Below are 26034 nucleotides of genomic sequence, written 5' to 3' on the forward strand. Positions count from 1 at the left end.
TTTTAAACATTCTAAAGTGAATTTGTTTTTCCAAGAAAATTAATTTTTTTTAATTAGCAAAAAATTTTTGAATATCTCACTTTTTGTTTAATTTTCTTACTATACTAAAATAAAATATTTTTGGGTTTTTGGTTCGAGATGAAAATTGCGACCTGCATCTTTCCCGCCGCACGACACATACACACTCGAGGCGCCTCGACAAAATGCTTGTACCAGGCATAATATGATATATATTTTAATGAAAAAAATTGAGCAGACTATTGAAGTATATAACAATAAAACCTGAAAGTTTCGTTTCAATCGAATATTTCTTTCCTTCCGATTTTTTGAATCCTCTAAAGCAGGCTCCACCTTAAACTTCCTTAACCTCGATTAGTATTTAAAGAAGAACGTGTTTCAGTTTATAATAATTTACTTTGAGTAAATATTACTAATAAGCAAAGGTTATACTAAGTTTGGAAAAACTAGACTTACTTCAAGAACATACCTTCAGCGTCGACACATTTCTGCCAGTGGGTCTTTTGCGAATTTAGGGAACGCATGTTTTTTTGTGAAAAGATTTCACTTTTGGGATTAGAAAAAGTCTGCTGAACAAGCATTTCTTAAGAACACTTCCAACTTAAATAAAAATTCGTTTTTATAACTTTTGCACCTCAATTACAATAAAATTATTAAGTACCTACAACATTGGGAATTCCAAAGTTAGCGACTAAGTCGAACACCCCTTGTTTATTGTCCTCTGTTTGGTATTTGTGCATTTTTGAACATCCACGGTAGTTCATGTAAGCGCTGACACCGCGAAGTAAGTCTATTTAGAGTGTTCTTTTGCAATTTAAAGAGAAAATAATAAGACTTTTGTAATTATTTCAGCTATACTAATATTTTTTACTGTTCGCAAAATTTAAAAACTTCTGCACCTTTTTTTTTTAATTTTGGTTATGGATTCTGTGTAGACTTTGTAAGCAAAAAAAAAAAGTATTTCTTGAAAATGGATTTACAAGACTTTGAAAATCCTATATCATCTGACATATACGTTATGGATTCTAGATAGGCTTCTTATGCAAAAAAATAACTGTTCCTTAAAAATTAAACTACAGGAGTTTGTATGAAATCTAACATAAGCGAAAAATAACAGCGCTGCTCACCTGCAAACAACAAATAAGAGCGCTCTACTGCTGAAAGCAGGAGTTATGCATATATACATTCATATGATTTACATTTGAATATTAATATTAATGTTAGTGTACATTCTTATGTTAAATATCCGATAAGTGCAAATCATGGAGGAACAATGTAGGGAAATATGTTGAATCGTTTATTTTACCACAAATTAATGCTTGCATACATGTTAATGAAACATTAACATTCTCTGATACAACAATTAGCATTTCTGTTAGCACTTAAATTTGTATACATATACCTACATAACTACGCGCAAAAATGTTGGTGCTGTTTTTTTCGGATATCAAGCAAATATTAATGAAAATAATGAAATACGATTTAATTAAAACGATTTGTACATGGCGTAGTCACCTAACCCTTAAGAGCGAAAATGGTAAACAAATTACTCATGAATTAAGTCAATTTGAAAAATCGAAAGAAAAATCGCACCAAAGCATAATTACAGATTTTCTTTTCAAAGTCAGTAAACGAAAACGTTCTCCAGTAGTCTTCAGTTCTCACTTCTTATTTCATCAATATATGGTAATGAAAAGGTTGATGAAATACACCCAATAGAGAACAAGAGCGAGCTATATTCTTCTTCTTCTTAATTGACGCAATAACCGCTTACGCGATTTTGGCCGAGTTTAACAAAGCGCGCCCGCCAGTCGTTTCTTTCTCGCGCTAACCGGCGCCAGTTGGACACACTAGTAAAGCCAAGTCTTTCTCCACCTGATCTTTCTAACGCAGAGGAGGCCTTCCTCTTCATCTGCTACCATCAGCTGGTACCATATCGAAGACTTTCAGAGCCGGGACGTTTGTTCCTATTCGGACGACATGACCCAGCCAACGTAGCCGCTGGATCTTTATTCGCTGCGCTATGTGTATGTCGCCGTAAAGCTCATACAAGCTATATTTACGACGAAAAATGAGCAGCTAATCAGCTAAAAAAAATACATAATTCAGGAAAAAATAAACGGAGATAAATTAATACGTAATTCGATAAGTTCGGCTGTTGTCCCAGATAAATCAATTATTTATCCAGTCGAATTTTTGAATAAGCTTCAGGACTACGAGGACTACACAAGTAGGTGAAATGGTTGAAGTGCGAGGCTGGCTCTGATACGAGCACACAATATCATTGTAAAAGCTGGAGTTTCAATAATACTTCGAAGAAATTTAAAACTTTCTAGGTTGTATCTTGATACATTTTTGAGAGTTGAAATCTACTAAAGAGGGATTATTTATCTTTTTTTATAATCTCAACAAATTACCTATTCAAATTGAAGCGAATTCAATTTCCGATTAGTTTGAGTTTTTCTATGGTAATTCCTAAGGAACAAGGCAAGTCTTTAAGAAAGTAGGTCCTAACCGCTTCTCCCCCTGAGTAAGTAGTCCAAACGATTTATACCGATTAATAAAACTAAACATATTGTTTACAGAGAATCATTTCAATAAAAAAAAGGATATATTTATATTTATATTAATATATTTCATATATTTATATTTCATCTCCGTGGTGCTGGATCACTGTACACCCACGCTAGGTCCGAGCGGACCGTTTTCTACTCATATTCCCTCAAGGGATAAGTGGGCGGGGTGCAACATTTGGCGGCAAGGCATGGCAAATATGTTCACGGATGGCTCGAAATTGGACAGAAGGGTTGGTGGGGAGTATTCTGTAAGGAGTCTCCCATCAAACTTAAATTTAGGCTTCCGATAGCCGATAGCCAAGCGGCAATTAGGGCCTTGGGCTCGTTGTTTGTGCGTTCGAGATTGGTCGGGGAATGTCTGGCTTCTATCTTGATTGCATCCAAATACTTCGACATCAGGCTCATTTGGGTTCCCGATCACAGCGGCATAGAGAGAAATTGGTGGGCTAATGAGCTGGCTAGACAGGGAACTTTGGAGATGGTTTCGTCGCAGAATGGGAGGACTGTGGTTCCCTTGAGAACCTGTGGTCTGTTCCTGGAAAGATGGACCTCGAGTCAACTCAGCGAGCGCTGGGCTAGTGCGCAAGCGTGCGAGGTCGCGAGATCTTTCTGGCCACGGGTAGATCGGGGACGCTCGAGGGAGCTCCTAAGGCTAACAAAGCCCCAGCTCTCGTATTTGGTGGTTATCCTTGCCGGACATTATGCGTTAGGTGTCCATGCGGTGAGACTTTTGATTGCCTCAAGTCCGTTCTGCAAAAGCTGTCTGGAGGACGAGGTGGAATCATCTCAACACCTTCTTCTCAGCTGCCCTGCTCTCGTCTGGCAAAGATTTAGACATCTGGGATCTCATTTTTTCGCTACGCTTACGAAAATAGCGGGTATAAATATCATACATTTGGTGAAGTTCATCAGTAGCTTGTTGCGGCTAACTACGAACGCAAATCAGCCACCGTCGGCGTCGTCTTAAAATGCATGGCCATCATCGTCTCTAATCCCAAGGCTCCTTCTTCCTTCCCTTTTCCTTTCTACTCTCCCATGTATGGCATCACTACGGACGAATTTTCAATATTTGTCCAAGTGTGCCCTAAGCTAGGGCAGCCATTTAACCTAACCTATTATATTTCATTTTATACGCCAGCAACGTTGTGGGTATCAGCAAGTACAGGGTTGCGCGAAATTAATTACCCTATCGGGAGATTTATAATTTTTACAAGTGGCGTCGTACGCCAATCATGTTTGACATTTGTGAAGTAGACAGCTGCAGTATGCAAACAGACAAGCAGTGTAGCGCGCAAAATTCAAAATAAATATTTTCATCACTCAAAATCATTTTTTTATTTAGTAAAAAAGTTATTAAAATTAAGTATAAGTACATAAATTATAGTTCCGAAATATGTGAAGTGAAGACCATTTTTGAAACACGAAACCTTATTACATCAATAGAACCCATAACTAATATATATTTATTTATTTTTTTATTTGAATTCATATAGAATACTGAAATGAATTATAATACTAGAACGAGTACCCATAAATATAATTTGATTTATTAGCTTTATTGCCTTCGCTTTTTCTTGATCATTCCCGTTTGCTTCAGAAATCAAATAGTCAACCAATTTTACGAATTTCCTTTTGAACGCTCTTCACTTTTGAAGCAATGCGTCGCCATATTTCACTCTGATACATACATTTTCGGTGCTCTGCCTCATCACACCAACAGTTTCCATTTCTAAATTTGCATTGTTTATTGCATGAATTTTAGTTGTTGTTCATTTTTGTATTTCTCGTAAAGCAGTTGTCGTGCAATGAAGAAGGCTACGACAATGAAGCTGTTTTGGAGGAAATGGGAATAGTCCAGCTATTTGGTCAGCGGCATCTAACCGTGACAACTTTTCCACTTTTCACTTAATGGCACAATGTAGTTGTCTAATGAAGACATGAATAAAAGATAAGATTTGCCATGCTGTTGCCACTGTGCGACTCTTTTTCAGTCGTTAATGCACTTATTACTGCTGACTTCAAGTTCCTGGCATGTTTTACAATATACTACCGGTAGATGTGTGTAGTCTGCTTAGCGAATATATTTCCGTCTTTTAAATAAATTTCTTGATGATAAGTTCTAAGCCACTACAGCTGCACGGTTGCTACTTTTCCTTTTCAATCTCGGTCACTTCTCAGCAGGCAGTGGTCCAAGTGCAGTTCTAACAAAAAACAGTTACTCATAAAAACTTTCCGCCAGATGGTGGCCGCACAAAACTGTAGAACACTTAATTTGAGGTACAACATCAAGAAGAAAATAAAACAATGGGAGGAGAAGATCTGCCAAATTACCAAATTTTACTATATCTTTCAGGCTGCATACGGACTCCTCTGTCGAAAAATTCGAGTTATTTTGACTTGATCCATTCATTGAGCCAGTTTGCGAGGCTCTCGTAAGAAGTGAACCGCTCTCCAATAAGGGATGACTGCATTGATCGGAACAGATGATAATCCGAAGGTGTAATGTCTTGGGAGTACGGCGGGTGGGGCAAGATTTCCCGATTCAGTCCCTCTAAATATTTCTGGACCGATTTAGCAAAGTGTAGCCTGGCGTTCTGATGCAGCAAAATCAGTTTGTCATGCCTACCGTCCCATTTCGGCCGCTTTTCTTTGAGAGATTCAAACGCATTAGCTGCAGTCGGTAACGATCGCCAGTGATGGTTTCCCACAACGTGTACAACATAACCTTTGAAGCATTAACATATTTTTTTCGCTGTCGATGGATCTGGTTCTCCTGGCAGTGACGATGCGATACAGAAAACCTTTTCTTTTTTGCCGTTCAAAAAGCATCTCACACCTCACCAAACGTCTCTCAATATCCCTCGCCTTCATTGATGTGGCATCCAGTTACCTGCTTTCTGGACCATTCCCATCGCGTGCAAACGTTTACCAACGGTTGGTATATCAACATCCAACTCTTTAGACATATCATCAAGGGTTCGACATGCGTCTTCATCCAATAATTGTTGTAGTTGAGTATCTTCGAATTTTTTCGGTGCCCCTTTGCGATCTTTATCACTCACGTTGACATTGCCATTTTGAAAGTGTAGAAGCCACTCTTTACAAGTTGTATTTGATGGAAGGTGATTACCGCAAATATTGATCAATATATAACATGTCTCAGCTGCACTTTTCTTTGAAAGGTAATAATGAAGCATCACTTCCCGCAAATGTTTTTTTTTTCGGGACAAACGTAAATATTTTTGTCGTCAGATAAAAAGGATCTTCACGCTTCAGCTTCAAACGAATGTCAGCTACTGCGTTCGAGACCTCACATAAACACCTTCAAATCATCACCATATTACTAGACCGAACTCAAAAATGGTATCAGCAGCGACAAATCTTTTACGAGGGCGGAAACATATTCCCATACCCATAATATTATAATAATATGGGTGATCCGGAACCCACTTCAGATAGATATGCATATTCAAGGTAGGCTAATCAGAGAATGAATCGCTCAAGCACAATATTTTTTAAGAGCGTACAATTATTGGCGTATGCCGATGATATTGAAATTATCGGCCTTAACAACCGCGCTGTTAGTTCTGCCTTCTCCAAACTGGATAAAGAGGCAAAGCGAATGGGTGTGGTAGTGAACGAGGACAAAACGAAGAACCTCCTGTCTTCAAACAAACAGTCGGGGCACTCGCGTATCGGCACCCACGTCACTGTTGACAGTTATAATTTTGAGATTGTAAAAGACATCGTGTATTTAGGAACCAGCATTAACACCCATAACAATGTCAGCCTTGAAATCCAACGCAAAATCTCTCTTGCCAACAACTGCTACTTTGGACTAAGTAGGCAACTGAGCAGTAAAGTCCTCTCTCGACGAACAAAACTAACACTCTACAAGGCTCTCATCATGCCCGTCCTAACGTATGGCCCAGAAGCTTGGACGATAACAACATACGATGAAGCGACGCTTGGAGTGTTTGAGAGAAAGATTCTGCGGAAGATTTTTGGATCTTTGCACGTTGGCAGAGGCGAATATCGCGAGCAATGGAACAATGAGCTGTATGAGCTTTACGACAACATAGACATAGCGCAGCGAATAAAGATCTAGCGGCTACGCTGGCTGAATGGATACAAACGCTCCGGCTATGAAAGTATTCGATGAGGTACTAGTGGTTTTAGCAGAGGGAGAGGAAAGTCTCCTCTGCGTTTGAAAGATCCGGTGGAGAAGGGCTTGACTATAGGCAGGAGAAAGAAACGATTGGCGCGCTTTTTCAAATTGGCTCAAAATCGCGCCAATTAAGAAGAAGAAGAATATCGACATCCCGGAATTGCAAGAATCGAATAAATGGGCATCCCTAATGTATCATACTTATATGTATGCTTCTATTACAAGGCACCCAAGAAACCTGCAGACCATGCAGCAATTCCTTATTCTGATGCTGCTACGTTTAAGGATAAGACATGTAGATGTGTCGTAAGCTTTAATAGGTTTCCACTACTACAGAATTCTTTTGAATCGGCAACGCTTTACTGCTTTTCTAAAGGGAAATTTCGTTTACGTTGCTCTTGCTGCGATGATTTTCAATGAATTTTTAGCAGCTACTTAAAGTAATACGTGTCGCATGCAACAACAAAAAAGAAGCTGTGATAGAAAGAGAACTATTGCACGAATTGCTCACGCCTGACTCTTTCAAGTAAAGTGAAATATGAATAAAATGAATAAGAGTATATCCGAAAAGGCTGCCTAAGCATTTGAAAGCATTTTGAATAAAAAAGTTTAAAGGTAAGCAAAAAGTACAGTAGAAGTCATTATCGATAATTTACTTTCCTGAATTGAGATATGGTGTATTACAATACTAAAGTGAGTATTATATGATTCTTCTTTATTAACACTACAGCTGCCTCCTCACAGTCACCATTAGTGAATGTTTTTCCCCATTAGTGACACTAATGAAAATAGCTACTGAGCCATGAAATTCATAGGACATCAATAAAATTTTTGTTATTCTTCAGTTTATCGAATATTACAGCTAATTTCATGCAGGTGGAAATTTCGGATACCGTTATTTGAAAACCAAAACGTGTATCGCCGTTTTTAAACGTTTAATTTGTTGATACGAAAATTTAGTTAGGAAAGGAAATGAAGTCCCTTATTTTCATATTTCCAAATTTTTTATTAAAGCTTATTTAATGCAGTGTACTTTTTGCTAAAAATAACATAAATTAAAAAAATTAAAAACACAAAAATATTTAGTGTAATATCTTTTGGTCTTTTATTCAGTTTTTAGCCTGGTTTACGTCAGCTCCACTGGGTTTTTGTTGTTTCGATTCCGAGTTTGTTCCATTCTGCTCAAAGTACCTTTTTAAGGTGCTCTTTGTTGATTTGATGAGAAACGTACATATTATATCGTCCCCTTAGTATTAAAATAGCCTATAAATTTTTTGATGTTTTGAGAAAATGAATTTCAAACTTTTTGTCGAAAGTAGCTCTCACTCAAATCTCCTTATGTCTGTAAATATTTATTATTTTTTGACTGACGTTTTGACCCACTTTGTGGAACTAGAATTTGACAAAATTTTGACCACATATAAAATCGACGATGGAGAACCCAAAAATTCAATAAAAAAATAATAGCCTATGAGCACATAGGCTATTGTTATACTAAGGGGACGATATTATAAAGGGTGGTTTGGTTAAATTTTAAGGGCCGATGTTGAATGTGAACCACACCTAAATGTCAAGCTTTTTCTGCATTTCATTTGACATTTTCTAATTTCAGACTAACTCAATTTGAACCATGGAAAGATACACAATCGAGGGTCGGGAACCAAACCTAGAGGCAGTAATTTCCGTCCAGAGAAAGATTTGGCACTCTTTCGATTGAACGCATTCGAGCACATCGACCATAAAGAGGTTGATAAACTCCTCAGCTGAGCGTAAGAGAACTCAGAAACAGTTACTGCCGAAATCTCTTAGCTCAGACTTGGGAACCAATTGCTGCTGTAGTTTTTGCCATGCAGGTCATGCCACCTATTTTGACAGAGAATTTATTTGATAAATTATTAAAAGAGATTAAAATAAAAAGAAATATCCACGTGTAAATTAAATGTTTTTTTTAAATTATGAAACAACATTCTTAAAAGGACTTGATATTTTAACTGTAGCCAATTTGGTTAAAAAATTCTCATTATTTACAAAATATTGAAAAAATATTTTTTTTTTAGTTTTTGATACAGATCAACTGACGGCATATGCCACTTGGCATTTATAATCTCAGGTAGGCGTCCACAAACGCTGAGTGAAATACTCACAAAGACGATTAGAGAGATCTACAAGTGGACGGAAATGGTCGGACTGGAAGTAAATCCAGACAATACGGACTTAGTACTCTTTAGACAGTTTCTTAACTACAAGATTCCTAATAAGTCACCTCCGAGGCTGGCTGGGAAGAGATGAATTAACACCAAAAACGTCGACTAAATACCTAGGCGTTGTTGTGGAAGAAACAGCAAAGAAAGCCTACAATGCCTTATACGCATGCAGAAGGATGCTCGGTAAGACTTGGGGCTTATCTCCTGGACTCACATATTGTATATACCTGGACGTCATTAGACCAATAATGCTCCATGGTTCATTATTATGGTGAAAGGTTTGGGAAAAAGTGACGTATGTACGTTAAAAGATTCGAAAGGGTGAAAAGGATGGCAGGAATATGTATAAATTCGTAGTAAGAAACTCAGCCAAAAGATCTGCTCTAAGACTGAAGATGTCAGGACAATTCTCACAGAGGCTTTATGGTTATAGCTGCATCGGAACTTCAGACTACGTAGTCCCACGAGAAAGGTCTAGAATCTACATACCATTTATACAATTTCTTTACAGATGCGTCTAAAATAGCGGAAGGAGTAGGAGCGCCGGTATTTTGCCCTTAATTTAATCACCAGAAGTCTTTCACACTCCTTAATTACTGTAGTATATTTCAAGCTGAAATCTACGTCGCAATAAAAGCAGCTAAATTAGCTCTGGAATTAACTCTCCTTAAACTGCGGACAAACATTTTCATTAATAGTCAAGCGGCTATTAAAACAATTATGGCTCCTTGCACTAACTCGGAGTTTGTTCAAAAATGCAGACTCAAAATGGATGAACTCCGCGGAAATGGGCAGGCCACTATTTGCTGGAAACCACGGCACAAAGGAATAGGGAAATGAGAGAGCCGATGAGCTCGCTAAGGTAGGTATTCACTTGCTGAGATTGAGCACGTCCGACATATATCCATCACTACACTTTCTAAACCCAGAACTAAATAAGAAACTATAGTAGCTCTGGAGACGCAGTCTATATGGGAACGTTCAACCTTCTACAAACCTGCCAAAATTATGCCAAGGAAATAATACGACACCTAACACCGAATCAGTCACCGGTACCGAAGATGCTGAAAGTGAAGTTGCGTGAAATAACAGAAAGCACAGGTATATTCATGGAATTGAACAATTATACTACATGGTCCAATAAGTTTATAAGGTGAGAGGGTAAAAAAAATGTGTTCAAGCAAAATTCATTTTATTGTTCAACATACACATAGGTCCCTTCTATAGCGATACATACGGTATTCTAACATTTGATGCCTTTCGAAAAATGATCGATAGAAAGTCCTTCAAAATACGCGTCTGTTTCCCATTCAACTTCTTCATTTGATCGAAATCTCTTTCCCTGAAGCCATCTCTTCAAGTTTGGAAACAGCCAATAGTCGCTGGGGGCCAAATCTGGAGAATACGGTGGATGGGGAAGCAATTCGTAGTGCAGTTCGTGCAATTTTGCCATGACAGTCGTTGATTTGTGAGCTGGTGCATTGTCTTCGTGGACCAACACTTTTTGCTTTGCTAAATGAGGCCGCTTTATCTTGGTTTCGTCGTTCAAACGGTCAAAAAAGCTGGCATAATACTCGCCGGTAACCGTTTTTTTTTTTTTTTAAGTTGATTATTTATTTGGTATTAATAATGTTATGTACTAAAATAAACAATAGTTTTAAGTATATGATATGATTATACAATGACTCTAGACGAGTTCTCAAGTACATGACGAGCTTCTTATAGATATATATTGTAACATTTTATTAATTGATGGTATTTTAGATGTGTCTGCTTTAATTTGAAGCTTTTATAATATTTTATGATTATATTGCAGAGAAAAAAACCTGTAAAAAACAGTGCATGCTTAACTTTTTTAATAGAAGATAAAATGGTTTAAAAGGAAGTTATGTCGGGTATTCGGCATGAAATAGTGTTTACGTTTGTGTATTGTTTAGCCACCAGCATTTTTTATTAATATCGAGGGCTTCTATTTTGTCTCTGGGGGAGATGTATGTATCAAAACGTTGGTTTTCTCTGTTAAGGGCTTTTGTCGTGACTGTTTTAACGTTGGTTCTTCTATGAATGTGATAAATTATCGGTATATGGCCCTTATTTTGTATAAAACCGTTCTTATCAAGATAGAGGAATGTTTCCGGTGGTGTAAATCCATTTTAATGGTTGACAGGAAATATTCATCGCTTTCATGGTAAGGTGCCCTTATTAGAGTGTTATTATTATTGTGAAGACAGCGCATTATGTGTCTCCTAATTAGATTTATTATATGACAGTCGATTCTGGGTACTTTGGCTGTGTTATATACTTTTGCATTCGTTACATATTTGGTGTAGTTGCTTTTTGCTGTCCTATATAAGGAAGTGCATGATCTTAGAATCCTTCTTTCCAGTTTTCTTATCCTTTCCATGTAAGATGGTGACAAGTTATACCAAATAGGACACCCATATGTGAGTATAAGTCTTACCAATGCCTGATACATAATTGATTTTAGCCTGTTATGCAGAAATTTCGTTGAGAACATTTTCTTATAAACATAATATGCTCTAGTTGTTTTCTTTATTTGGTTGTTTATGTGGTGATTGTAGTACAAGAACTTATCTAAGTATATGCCGAGGTATTTGACTTTATCGGTTTGTTGAATTGTGGTATTTGTGCTCTCAGATTTAATTTTGAAAATTTTCCGGTTTTTTTTTATGTTAGTGTTGCATTTTTTGATCGGGGGACGGAATAGCATATTTTCACATTTATTGGTGTTTAATTTGAGGTGCCAGTCCGTTGTATATTCTTCTACAGTATTGTATTTAAGTTGGAGATGTGTGTTTATGTTGGCAATTGTATTGTCTGAGTGGTAAATAACAACATCATCTGCGAAGGCTATTATATTGTCGATTTTATGTAGTAGGTCTAGTATGTATATGTTAAAGAGGGTGGGGGCATTTACAGTTCCTTGCTGTAGTCCATTTTTTATATAGTAATCTCGACTGCTTTTTATATTATTTATCCATACCGAGAATGTTCTATTACAGAGCATATTGTAAATTAATATAATCAGATGGAGAGGAAATTTGTATCCGATAAGTTTTGTTATAAGTCCTTCTATCCATACTTGGTCAAACGCTTTTTCGATATCTAGGAAGCAAGCTCCTGTGACGTATTTTTTATTCCAGTTCCAGTTTATTTCCGAGACTAGAAGGTTGATAGCATGAGTAGTCGAATGTGTATATTTAAAGCCAAATTGTTTTTGGCTGATCAGGTTGTTATTTTCGAGTATTCTATTGATGTTCATATTTATTACCACTTCGAAGACTTTGCTAATATTTGGAAGCAAGCTGATTGGCCTAAGATTTTTAATACTATTTTTTTCTTTGTCTTTTTTGGGTATAACAATCATTTTAGCCTTTTTCCAACAAGGTGGGAAATATGCATTGTTCAACATGTTGTTAAATAGAGTACAATATTCTAAAATTATCTCTGAGGAAAGATTTTTTAGAATGATATTTGGTATTTTATCTAAACCTGCTGACAATTTACTTTTTAAATTTACGAATACCCTAGCGAGGTCATTAGGTAGAATGAAAAAGCTTTCAGTCTGTTCCTCGTGAAGGTCATTAGCTCTTTTTTCGTTGCTAAATGTTGTTTTCTGCGATTCGATGCTATCAAATAAAGTTTTTGTTCTTAAAAACTCATTGAAGCATGCATCTACTTGTGAGTGAACTAGATTAGTACGCACACTCTGTTTTGAAGAGTGGATTGCATCGAAGTGGACGCCAATCACATCAACTACGTCTTTGTTGTTTTTAATAATGTAGCTGTTGGTTGCCAGATTCTTTTCAATTAAAGAGCTATCTAGTCCCGACTCTTGTATCAGTTCGGATGAAGCAAAGGGAATAGAAAGGTGACTGATGGTTTCATCTTGATTTTTGAGAAACGATTTTTTAACAGTAGATATTTTTGAAGGATCGCTAGTATTAATGTGAGAGAATTTATGTTCTAATTGATTGTTTATATGTATTTTGATATTTTCCTGGATAAGTTTCTTGATTAATTTTAGTTTTGTCTTTTCTTGTTGTATGTTGCTGAGAGTACAACTACAGTACTTACCGGTCTTATTTTTTATATTAGTTAGAGTTTTGATTTTTTCTAGAAGTAATGTTTTTAACACCGGTATTTTGGCTAGGTTATGAGTAATATTGTTAGTTTTTCTTTTCGGGACTCTCTTTTCTATGGCAGTAAGTATAATATTGTTTAGCTTGTCCAAGTGGTGGTCGATCTCAATATTAGCTAGGTTTCTGTTCTCTGGTGTTCGGATTGCTTTCTGGAGTTCAAAAGTCAAGGTGCTTTTGAATTTTTTCCAATTGGTTTTTTTGTAGTCCAATGTTCCTTCTTCTGTGTTGGTCAGTAGTGTGAAAAAGTTATCGACTCTGCGAGCTATAATTTCTATGGCGTTGTGATCGCTGTCATAGTGAAGGCATTTCAAACAGTTGACGGTGTCGTTGGATTTTAGTATATTTAATCTGTGGTCGGCAATGCAGACATCCAAAAATGAGCTTGCACTCATGTATGAGGGTGATACAGAGGCATACATCTTCTTCTTCTTCTTAATTGGCGCGATAACCGCTTACGCGATTTTGGCCGAGCTTAACAAAGCGCGCCAGTCGTTTCTTTCTCGTGCTAACCGGCGCCAGTTGGACACACCAAGTGAAGCCAAGTCCTTCTCCACCTGATCTTTCCAACGCAGAGGAGGTCTTCCTCTTCCTCTGCTACCACCAGCTGGTACCGCATCGAATACTTTCAAAGCCGGAGCGTTTGTATCCATTCGGACGACATGACCCAGCCAACGAAGCCGCTGGATCTTTATTCGCTGCGCTATGTCTATGTCGCCGTAAAGCTCATACAGCTCATCGTTCCATCGCCTGCGATATTCGCTGTTGCCAACGTGCAAAGGTCCAAAAATCTTACGCAGAATCTTTCTCTCGAACACTCCAAGCGTCGCTTCATCGGATGTTGTCATCGTCCACGCTTCTGCGCCATACGTTAGGACGGGCATGATGAGAGTCTTGTAGAGTGTTAGTTTTGTTCGTGGAGAGAGGACTTTACTGCTCAGTTGCCTACTTAGTCCAAAGTAGCACTTGTTGGCAAGAGAGATTCTACGTTGGATTTCAAGGCTGACATTGTTATCGGTGTTAATGCTGGTTCCTAAATAAACGAAGTCTTTTACAACCTCGAAATTATAACTGTCTAAGGTGACGTGAGTGCCGATACGCGAGTGCGCCGACTGTTTGTTTGAAGACAGGAGGTACTTCGTTTTGTCCTCGTTCACCACCAAGCCCATTCGCTTTGCCTCTTTATCCAGTTTGGAGAAGGCAGAACTAACAGCGCGGTTGTTAAGGCCGATGATATCAATATCATCGGCATATGCCAACAATTGTACGCTCTTATAAAATATTGTGCCTGAGCGATTAAGTTCTGCGGCTCGTACGATGCTCTCCAACATCAGGTTAAAGAAGTCACACGACAGCGAGTCACCCTGTCTGAAACCTCGTTTGGTATCAAACGGCTCGGAGAGGTCCTTCCCAATTCTGACGGCGCTGCTGGTGTTGAGCAACGTCATCTTACATAGCCGTATTAGTTTTGCGGGGATACCAAATTCAGACATAGCGGCATACAGGTAACTCCTTTCCGTACTGTCGAATGCAGCTTTGAAGTCGACGAAAAGATGGTGTGTGTCGATTCTCCTTTCATGGGTCTTTTCCAAGATTTGGCGTATTGTGAATATTTGGTCGATGGTAGACTTTCCAGGTCTGAAGCCACACTGATAAGGTCCAATCAGTTGGTTGACGGTGGGCTTCAGCCTTTCACACAATACGCTCGCTAGAACCTATATAGGCATACATACTGCATCTAAATTTGAACTCATTTGTAGTAAGCCAATCTTTTAAAGCTCTGCCCTTAGGATTAACTTGGGCATTTCCCCTGTCCATGTGTTTACTGTTAAGGTCCCCTGCTAATATGTAATAGTGATTGAGTTGCTCGAGATTTAAGGCTTCGAAAACTGTGTTAAACTCTGTCTTAAATGCATCGTTGTTATTTCCTGCTGGGTAATATGCTGCTATTAAAAATAAAATGTTATTCGGGGGCATATGTATTTTAACTATGCAAGTTTCAAGGCATGACAGCTGGTCAATTTTGCGGTTAAAGACTTTGGTGAATTTAATGTTTTCTTTGATTAGTATTGCTGTGCCACCACCTCTCATGCCGGCCGATCTATCTTTCCTTATCAAGTTATATCCAGAAAATTTTAGTTTGTGCTTTGGGTTTAGTTTAGTTTCATTAAGTAATAATATGTCTGGGGGTTTTTGTTTTTCAAAAATTCACTTAAATCTAGTCTCCTGCATAAACTTATGAGAGAGTTGACGTTGAGGGAAATAACATTTATTTGGGTTTTAGTAAAAGTTTGCTTGGGTAAAGCGCTCATACTGAATTCATTAAACCACATATTGCATCGACTCTAGCCGTCTGCAACTCTAATTGTTTTTGAAGGTTTATTATTTGATTGCTTAAAGATAAAATTGTATTTTTTAATTATACTAGGAATGAATTTTGGATATGGTGATCGTTGGTAGTGTTTAGTGCTCCGTGAGCTTCTCTAGTTACATTTGCATAGCTTAAGTTAGGGTTAGTGAATCTAATTGGGTTGCTAGTCTTAGTTATAGTTAGATTTTGCTTTTTCAGTCTTAACTTCTGTTGTAGCTCTTTATATCGTTCGCATCCCCTGTAAGATGCGGGGTGCCCTGATTTTTTGCATAATACACAGGCATTCTTTGCTGTTATGTGCTCCGCTACATTTCACGCACCGCGGTGGCATATTACAGTTGGCGGCGCTATGGTAGAAGTTTTGGCAATTTCTGCACTGTGGGATCTGAGGTCTATGTAGGTGCACTTAATGCAACGGTATAAGATACAATTGATTGCTTTCAATTCATTGATATTGCTTTCGGCGGTTACTTGGACCATGAATATTGGTAGCGATATATTTCGTTGTATTGATTTTTTAGTGGTAAATGGGCTTACTTTAAGAATTTTGAGATTGTCGTTTTGGTAGCTGCAAAGCTCGTTGAGAATTTCTTCACAGTTGGTGTTGCCGTTTAGGCCTTTCAGTAAATATGTTTTTGTTTTTAGGCATTTAGGTGTATATGAATAATATTTGACGTTGGCTTTTTCAAGATAGCCGCGGACTCTTTTATAATCTTCGAGGTTTGTTAAGTATATGGCTAATTTATTTTGGTTATATTCTTTGATTTTAAATTGTGTTATCTTTAGACCATTTTTAATAAGTTTTATTATTTCTTTTGATTCTACATCAATTGTATTAATAGGTGGTAAGTTTTTGTTATTACTCTTGCTTTTGGCATTTGTAGTTGCTGTCGATTCATTGTTTTGTGTTACATTAGCCAGTGCAGCTTCGGCTGCTGCTGCGCTAGTTGATGGTTTATTGTTGTTGTTTAGAGGATTATTAGCTCGTGTTTGTTCGCTCTCGTCATTTAGTTTGTGTACATATTGTTGAAATTTTTCAAATGCTTCATTACACTCTTCTAGATCATCGTCTAGTATAGCATAGTAATTGTTTTTGGAATTTTTTGACATTGTGTTCTCGGTTATGTTGTCATTTTTCCTTTTTCTATTTAACACGTTTTTTTCAGAGTTTTTAACTTTATTAAATACAAAGTCAAGCGCATTGCGCTCGCTCATAATTCGTATTCACTATTTCTGCACGTTTGAAACCACTGCCGTTGTTTTTTAATAGTTAAGATGTATTTTTTTATTTAGGTTTTTACTTTTGCACAAGGCAGAAAAAAGTAGAGAACTATCCGATTACGTGTTATTCGCTCCGTGTGCACAATCGAACTCCTCTCGCCGGTAACCGTTTTACCTTTTTCAAGATAGTCGATGAAGATTACACCACAAGCATCCCAAAAAATGCTGGCCAAGACCTTTCCAGCCGATTGTTGCGTCTTTGAACGTTTTGGTCGGCTTTGGACGGCTTCCAACCACTCTGCCGACTATTTATTCGACTGTGGCGTGTAGTGGTGGATCCATGTTTCGTCCATTGTTATGAATCGACGCAAAAACTCGCTTGGATTGCGGCGAAACAGCTCCAAACAATGCTCAGAATCCATTATTCGTTTTTTTTTTTGGTTGATTGTGAGAAAACGCGGCACCCACCTTCCGACTAGCTTTTTAACACCCAAATGTTCATGCAAAATCGTTCCTACTGACCCTTTCGATATGCTTACGGCGTCTGCTAACTCGTGCACTTTCACTTTACGATCATTCAGAATGATACGATGGATTTTTTTTATGTTTTCTGGAACAACTGCTTCATTTGGACGTCCTGAACGCGCTGCGTCCTCAGTGCCCGTACGACGTAAATTCATGACACCATCGTTCAACGGTTCCGATCGACGGAGCGGAGTGCGAATAATACTTCCATAGCCACTGGTGTGTTTCCACAGTGTTTTTTTTTTAAATTAAAAAACAGTGTTTTATCAATACACGAAATTCTTTTGAATCCATTTTTTTCACAAAACCAAAAGTAGCTTCACTTAAACGACTGTAACTCACAAACTAATCTGCAAAATGTCACGAAAATATGACAAGTAGCTCCTAAAGGTCGGTTTTCACTAAATACCATATGCGTTTGATATTAACGCCGCCATCTATCCCTCACCTTGTGAACTTATTGGACCATGTAGTATCTCAACAAACGCGTGACGGGTTCCGCGCGTAAATAAGAACGTCTTGACCATTCGAAGCGCGTTTTGGTGACAGCAAAATTGAAGGAACAAGGCAATGAAATATATTCTCCCGATTCCACTTCTGCCCCCGCTACTAATATATGCATTTTTCTAAACCTGAAGTTACTGTTCATAGGAAAAAAACTTTCCTGGGATTCTGCAGTCATAGTCAAAAGATTTTTATTGTTTCCTTGTAGAACTGAATTTACAAGAAAAGAAAGTCATGCAGGCTTGACAATCCGGTTGGAATTTCGGTAAAGCATTATTCAAATGTGATTTGTATGTCTGATCAAGCCCATTTTGGCCTGTAAATCCGGAAGATTGTTGAATATGGTGTTTTAATCTGTTCGCTTTACAGGATATTGCAACCTCACACATAGCCCTGCCTGTTATATCAGAGTTACAATAAAAATTTCACCATAATATTATTTCCAAGAGCTCAACATTTCGTTCGTTTTTCACAGAAGTTTTTAAAATTTTAATAACTTTTTTATCAATTTTTTCCTATTAGTTTGCATGCCACTAGCGTAGGCACTTCTGCTCATATTGATGTTGTTGTACGCTTTAAAATTTAAACAGAACTCCTTATAAGCAATCTTTGCAGAATTCCTTACAGAATTAATACAATACAGGAACTGTGAAGAAGAAACAACGCACAAAGGATGTCCGTATGAAAGTGTTAACGGACTTGCCAACAAAGGTCACTCTGACAGCAGCGAAGCAAACAATTTCTACAAATAGGGAAACTTTGGCTGTAACGATTTGATTGTCGGTGGGAGTTCATATCCAACAGTTGCAGCTGCAACGCGGATGACGTCTATGCGCCATGCATCCGTTATTTCACCTGCATATTGAGATTTTCACTGAAGCTTAATGAAACATTTTTTTCTTTCTTACGATTTTGTTTTTTTTGTAAAAAAAATGAATTGAAGTAGTTCGAGTGGACGCCAGCCGAATAAAGGGCATAACAGTTTTTTTTTTCAGAAAAAAAATATCACCAAATAAATGCGATGCAAAAAGTGGTAGCTGTAACAGCACTAATTTAAAATTTGAAACTATGGAGGGGGAGGCGTATCTGCCGGAGTTTCTGCACCTGCCAATTACTCAATCAAAGTCGGCTGAGAATGACAGCATGCCAAGACTTTTATAACTTTCAGCTTTATTATCAAATTTTTGTTGTCATGGCGACTGTTGCAGCTTCAGAAGCTGATATTAATCTTTCATTTTAAATGCTCTGCTCCCCTATTGGTAGCGGCAATATAGAAAAGCAGTGATGAAAAGTAAAAAGAGCGCGAAAATAAGTTCTTCTAAGATGTTGGCAATGAAAATGATTTTGCACTGCTTTTTTCACACTGCTTACGTAAATTGTAACTGTTTTCGATTCGCCACTTCTCAGTTTACCTATTTTTTTTTTTTGTTTTTTGACGGGACAATTAGCCAGTGCAAAACTCAGAAACAAATAAGTCCATTGTACTGTATTCAGATTCGCTTTTAATTTTCTTTAAATCTACCCGACCTCCGACGAAATCTGAGTAGATATTGTGGTGCCAAGGAGCCAAGATGGTCGCTCCTTAAGACATCAGAGCCAAACTGATTCAAACCTGATTCGAGCGAAGGCAGACACACAGGAAGTGGTCTGCCGCCTCAACCCCCTCTTCACAAGCTAGGCAGAGTACACTGTCTGAGATGCCTACCTTTTCCATGTGCTTCGCCCACAGAAAGTGGCCTGTCATCAGTCCTGCAGTCCCTTGTGCTTAATGACAGGAGGATTTGCGACAGTCGCTCAGACATGACAGGTAACATCAGTTTTATCCATCTGCAGCCGCTCTCAGCCTGCCAAGCTCGCTTGTAGGTTGTAGTAATCCGTTTGCTATTACCGATGAATTGGCCAACCGTGGATCAGTGGTTCACCCACAAGGACCCAAGCCAATAATCCGAATCAGTTCCGCAGGAATCATGAATAGGATCAGCGATTATATAGGCCATCTACATAAAAAGCGATGGTCCGGTCTAGAACGCTGCAGAACTGCAAAGGGTTTTGTGACCAGTCCGAACAGAAAACTGTCAAACTTTCTACTAAAACTTGGAAAGAAAGACGTTCGATTGAGCGTCGGTATCATTACAGGACACAACCCATGGGGTCACCATATGACCACCATTGGAATCATTGAGGACCCAATGTACCTACCATGCTTGGAGGAAGCGGATAGCACTGAGCACTTTCTCTGTGAGTGTCCTGCCTTTGCTAGAGTACGGCCTCGAGTTTTGGGTTTCGATGTCGTGAGAATGCGTAATATTCGTTCTCTAAAACTGGAGGATATTTACAAATTTGCCAAAGAATCTGGAAAATTCTCACAGGACTAACTATCTCTATCTCTTTCTCTATTCTTTCCTATCTCTTTCTCTGATACTTTTTCCTTCCCTCCTTGACTATCTACCCCCTTTCCAGAGCTTTAAATAAAATGGGCTGTTAGCCTGAGTGTTTCAAGAGCCACCACATCTCCTGGTGCTCCTTGGCTCGACCTTTTCAAATTTAAATTTTAATCCATTTGCTAACCGGTTTATTAGCTACAGAAGGGAGTGGCAAAATGGGCTCCGGGCCAAAGTAGTTGGCCTCAGAGGTCTTGTCACCCACGATACCCACGTGTCCCGGGACCCATGTTGGCATTAGGTTACTATGTCTACCAACATAGATCAGCCTGGATTTGCAGGACGCAACTACTCTTGATGTGACATATAAAATCTTCCTCTCCATCTGTTTTCCACAACAAAGTTCATCGCTTCTTGAACAGCATACACCTCCGCTTGAGGTGCATACATTCCAAGATAAAAGTGCATACATTCCAAGATAAAAGTGCAGTTTTGTCCCGCTGAATTCCACGTAAACCCCAGAGCCGGAGCCGTGCTCTGTTCTGGAGCCATCCATGAAAATGCGAAAACAGTGTTTGCTGGGATCATTTTCAGAGTTCGACCACAATTGGCAGGACCACACGGTCAGTTTACTTAATCTATGGAGATTCAAGGATTTTTGGGCGCTAAATGGGTGCAACTACGTCTGTGCAAACCTACCTACATTAGATTTGATGCAAGTATTCTATTGCCGAAGAACTGTTTTCACCTGATATTTTGTGGTTGCCATAAAATTAGTTTTGTAGCGAAATCTTTTCATTTACTATATATATATATATTTGTGAAGCAACTTGTTGAAGTTCATAGTTAAAAAAAAAACTTCTTCCTAAATTATTGAAATTTTGTGGGTTTTCTTCTACAAGCCAAATATTATTTGCTTGTTATTGGCCTGCTCTTTTTTAAAAACACACAAATTGCCATCAAGTGGTCAGAAAAGCCACCCTGAGTCCTTAACCCATCGAAGAAAATAGAAATGAATCTAATTATTTTGCCGCGTTAAAAAAAAAAAAAACTGACGGCAAGAAATCCATGACCGCCGCAATTCTGTGCAATTTCATGCTATTAAATGTGGCAACCCGTTACCCGCTGTCCGCTAGAATTCTGTTCAATGAGTTATAATATAAATTAAAATTCTGAGTCCATACTCCCATCGCAAATTCCTATCTGGTAAATTGAGGCTTACCGTTGGCAGGCCAAAGAAATGCGATCTCCACCTTCAAAAGCAACTTTTTATATGAGTTCAACCATACTTACTCAATGGTTAAACTTTTACCACTTTCGTAATTCTTTCAAAATTGCTTCACATGAAAAGGTAACATTTTGAGTAACCACCTTGCTCCACTGCTAAGGAGCTTTATTTCTAAGAATGAGCATTGACTGTTCCTTCTATACCTTCTTTCATTTTCTTTTTTTCTATCTCTACTCTAACTCACTTTCTTCGCTTGTACTTTATTCCGCTCTTCTTCTTCACATTTCTTTCTCTTTTCTTTGCTTTTTCTCACAACTTAAACTTTATTTAAGTACTTGTGTCCGCATGCTGCATATCCGCTGTACATAAGAGGCATTCATTGTATCCGGAAATTGAAAAAATTATAGCGAAAATGAAGCTCATCAATCTGCCGTAACGTGACCAGAACGCCCAGCTGCTTGAATGAATTTATATCCCTTCCCTGAGTTCAAGTGGCCTGAGTTGTCACCCATAACTTAACAGCTTCAACTTGCAACTTCCACTAGAACTCATCCTTCGACCTGAAGGTTGACTGCTTATGCATTTTCAGTGAATTGACGACCATTCGTGGCCAATTGCACATCCCAGAACTGTAAAGATGTTTATATTGTAGATTTGTAATCGGAATTGTTAAATAATGAGTTTTAATTCCAATGAATACAAATTAAAAGTAATAGTTGATATTATTGATACTTTCCATGAATAGTAATGATTACCATTAGAAGTAATCTTAATAAAAATAATCAAAAAATAATACCATTTTTTTTATTATTTTTAACCAATTTCGATAATTGTTAGTGCTGATAAAAAAGCTTATTTGTACTTTAATGTAGTAATTTCTTTGTTTTGATAAAAAAAAATGCAATAAATATACTTGTACCTTATCGCAAGATATACAGGGTGAACGATATGAAGTGTTACCAACTTCACACTGCTTGTATCTGTAAAACAGCTCATGACATCAACGTATAAATTGTTCTAATGACAGCTCAATATATTGTTTATAAGCCATCAATAGCATTTGCGTCTCCGTTTTGTTGAATGTTTGTTTTTTTGTAATGGAATTCAAACGTAATAGTGTGATTCGGTTATATTTGGCTGGAAAATCACAACCAGCCATTGTTCGATTGTTCGTGAGCTCAGTCACCTCAAAGTGAATAAAATGTTTGTGTATCGCACTATAAAGCGTTACAATGATACTGGTAGCATTGCAAAATGCTATGGAGGTGGCCCAAAAAAAACAGCAACAACGCCAGAAATGGTTCGGAAAGTGAAGGCTCGACTTGAACGAAATCCACATCGAAGTGGAATAAAAATGGCCAAAGAAATGAAAATATCGCAAGACAGCATTCGACGCATATTGAAAAATGAGCTCAAGGTCAAGGCTTACAAGTTCCAAAAAGATCATGATCTTTCAACCCAGCAATAAAAAATTTCGGTGCGAAAGAGCAAAGGAGTTGATGCGCTTGCACGAACGTGGCGAATTTCCTAACATTGTGTTTTCTGATGAAAAAAATGTCCCAATTGAGCATTTCGTAAACGCTCAAAACGATCGTGTTTACTTGACCGCACGCTCATACGAGAATTTGAGCCTACGTATGGCCACTCGAAGCAATTTCCCTTCGCAAGTAATGGTTTGGGCCGCAGTGACCGCTGATGGATGCTCTCCAATCGTTTTTATCGAGCCTGGTGTCAAAGTGATAGCGACTTATTAAATGTTTTAGAAGCTGCTTTAGAACCGTGGATACGCAAACATTTCGGTCGTAGACCATAGACGTTCCAACAGGACTCGGCACAGTCTCATAAAGCTCGTGTGAACCAAGAATGGTTAAAAAATCATGTTTCACACTTCATTTCGTCCACACAATGGCTTTCGAATTCACCAGACCCAAATCCGATGGACTATTCGATTTGGTCCATTTTGGAGTCAAGGTGAGGACTAAAAAATATGCCAGTATGGATGCGCTGAAAGAAGCGATCATACGAGAATGGGCCGAAATACCTCAAGATCACATTCGTGCAGCATGCAACTCATATTTTGACCGTTTTAAGGCTATAGTCAAGGCAAAAGGTGGTCATATCGACCTAAAGTGAATATATGTTAAAATTGTAATCATAGCTGAACAATTTTGTCTTTGAAATCAATAAAAACTAATTTCACACAAAAAAGTTATGCTGTTTTGAATAGATAAGACTTCATATCGTTCACCCTGTATATGTTCTATTAGAAGAAGTTTAGAAGTCAAGCTGAATCGTTTGATACCAAATTTCTTTGAATTGAAGTGAAGTTTTTTGTTATTTAGCCAAGTTTTTATTTCTTGCCGGCACTTAACCTTACCCAGGGTTCATCCTTTATGTTAGGTAGAGTCTCTAGCATGTCGGATATTTCAGAAAATTGTTGATAAAAGTGCCCAGAAACACTTTATTTTTAGTTTTTACCTCTCACTTTTCTCAAAACCATGACGAGACTTGCTCTTTTGCACAACCACGTCGATTCAGCGCACAAAATTGGTATGGAAACCAGTCTCAAATAAAAATAAGCAAAGTAAATTTTGTAGCACTGCGTAATTTAGAGAAAAATGGATACTCGGTTCATTGTGATGATACTCGTATAAAAGAAATGTTCTTATGCTCTCAACTGGAACAACCAAAAAGTTTATTTATTTTCACAAAAGATGGTACAACAAGAAGTTTATGTTTTTGCTTTTTAATGAATAGTTCACTCGCAAAATAATTTTGATTTAGCAACAAAAACACATTTTTTTAATTCATTCATTCAAATGCTTACCTACTCCCATTTTTCTAATGAACGTGTAAAGGCTGAATGAGAACTTAGCGATCTAAAAAGAATAAGAAAACAAAAGTTGTTTAACCACAGCATACATAATGATCATAGACATACAAGCCCACGTGCCAACTTACCGACACATTTGTGGCCAAATCAATAGGAAATAATTTTAATGCCATAAGCGGCATATTGTCTTGTGTGCGATGTAAGAAATATAATAGCAATTTATTGAAACGTTTGCCCTGTGCCATCCAATTGCTATGAAAAATAGACATGGAAAGCTTCTCGCAGTCCGATTGCAAGTAAGTGGCGTAGTAGCAAGTCGGTGCAGTCTGCAACAGAACACAGTACATATAGGCGAGCGCGGCAATCCTGGACGTGGTATCGGCGAAAATTAATATATTTATCAAGGTCGCGCTCATAATAGCTGCAGCGATAAGGAACTGCACAAACAACGTAGCAGATATTACCGGTTCCACAATGCGCACCAAGCTGCAGTGGGAGAAAGGAATATTGAAGGATGTGTGTACTTGATGAAATTATTACAAAAAAGTCGCAAAAAAAAAAACAAAACCTTAAAATCTCCTGATGTGTGATAATACACTCCTGCAGCTCATTATAAGTCTCATCGGCACTTTTATCCGCTGCGGTTCCCAATCGTTGCACACGATTTGTGAGCAACTGCACTTGCGTACGTATTATATAAATATAGACAGCCGAATAAGAATCATTTATTACTTGATGCGAAATTATGAGGAAAAGTGCAATGGTATCAAAGCTAACTTGTAGCCAGTATTCCCATCTCGATCTATGCCAATCCACGTAAGGTATATAGAGTGTAAGTGGCGCATAGCCGCCCACCAATGCAGTTAGTACAGTCAAAGATACATAAGTCATGTATGAGAAAATGTAACCGAATACAATACGATTGCCAATTATAACGCAACGGCGTATCTTGGCTATATCCTCCGCTGCGCTGTAGCGCGCATCCAAAGCCACCAATAACGGTTTTACGCTACGCAATCGATTCACGGACAATAATATTGTGACACTTTTAATTGGTACACCGAGCACATTCAACGATGCTTGTACGCAATTTAGGATCTCCCTTATCGATAGAATATTCCTATCACGTATCCAACCAACGTTAAAGATGACCGGTGAAAGCAAAATAAAAAATGATATAAGGCCGGCATACAAGAAGTACAAGAAACGACATTGCCGCGGTTGGGTAATACCCACGAAACGAATAACTTTATTTAAGTAATTAACGGCATTGCAAGAAGCGTACACGCTGCGGCCACGACCTCTTATCAGTTCCAACATTTTTCTATTGAAGCGCTAATGCAGTGCGGCCAACATTTTTATAACATTCAAGTACAGGTATCCCTCGTATAACGCGATAGTTACGTTCCAGAAGAATTGCGCGTTATGTAATTCCGCGTTATCTAAAACATAGTTTTCATATAAATTTGGGGGTTTTGTTCCAATAGATTTTTTTTTAAATAAAATACATACAAAATAACAGATGCCCATATATTTCAACTCAATACTAAAGTTCAGACTTTATAATACAATTAAAAACACAAAACAAAAAATTTAAAAACAAACTAAAACAAATTAAAGGTTTATTAAAAACTTTATTGTTATTCTTCAAACTTCATATGGTACTTAATCTGTTTCACTGTCTTCAAAGATCTTTGCACGTGGGCGTTTTGGGGGAGCAATAGCTTCATCAGAAGATATTTCTTCCACATAGTTTTCGCTATTGGATAAGAAACTAGTTGTGGGACCTTGTGGTTCTTCTACTGGTTTTATAATTGCAAAATCTGTTATCAGTTTTTGGTGGGT

The 26034-nt window shown here is 37.9% G+C and overlaps 1 protein-coding gene across 1 annotated transcript; it reads right to left on the reverse strand.

Annotated features, from left to right (window-relative positions):
- Nucleotides 1–24163: 24163 nt before the first annotated feature.
- On the reverse strand, nucleotides 24164–25509 carry LOC128857552 (odorant receptor 7a-like). Its single transcript, XM_054093304.1, has 3 exons — nucleotides 24758–25509; nucleotides 24318–24675; nucleotides 24164–24235 (listed from the first exon to the last, which is right to left on the reverse strand). The coding sequence occupies exons 1-3, from the start codon at nucleotides 25507–25509 to the stop codon at nucleotides 24164–24166; spliced, it is 1182 nt and encodes a 393-aa protein (XP_053949279.1).
- Between the last annotated feature and the right edge of the window lie 525 nt (nucleotides 25510–26034).

The sequence above is a fragment of the Anastrepha ludens genome, chromosome 3 (genome assembly GCF_028408465.1).
Source record: "Anastrepha ludens isolate Willacy chromosome 3, idAnaLude1.1, whole genome shotgun sequence".
Classification (NCBI taxonomy): Eukaryota; Metazoa; Arthropoda; class Insecta; order Diptera; family Tephritidae; genus Anastrepha; species Anastrepha ludens.

Coding starts and splice junctions, on each gene's coding strand:
- LOC128857552 (XM_054093304.1), bottom strand. CDS start 25,509: ATGTTGGAACTGATAAGAGGTCGTGGCCGCAGCGTGTACGCTTCTTGC. Junction 24,676..24,757: donor ACACATCAGGAGATTTTAAG/GTTTTGTTTTTT, acceptor CTCCCACTGCAG/CTTGGTGCGCATTGTGGAAC. Junction 24,236..24,317: donor ATTTGGCCACAAATGTGTCG/GTAAGTTGGCAC, acceptor TATTCTTTTTAG/ATCGCTAAGTTCTCATTCAG.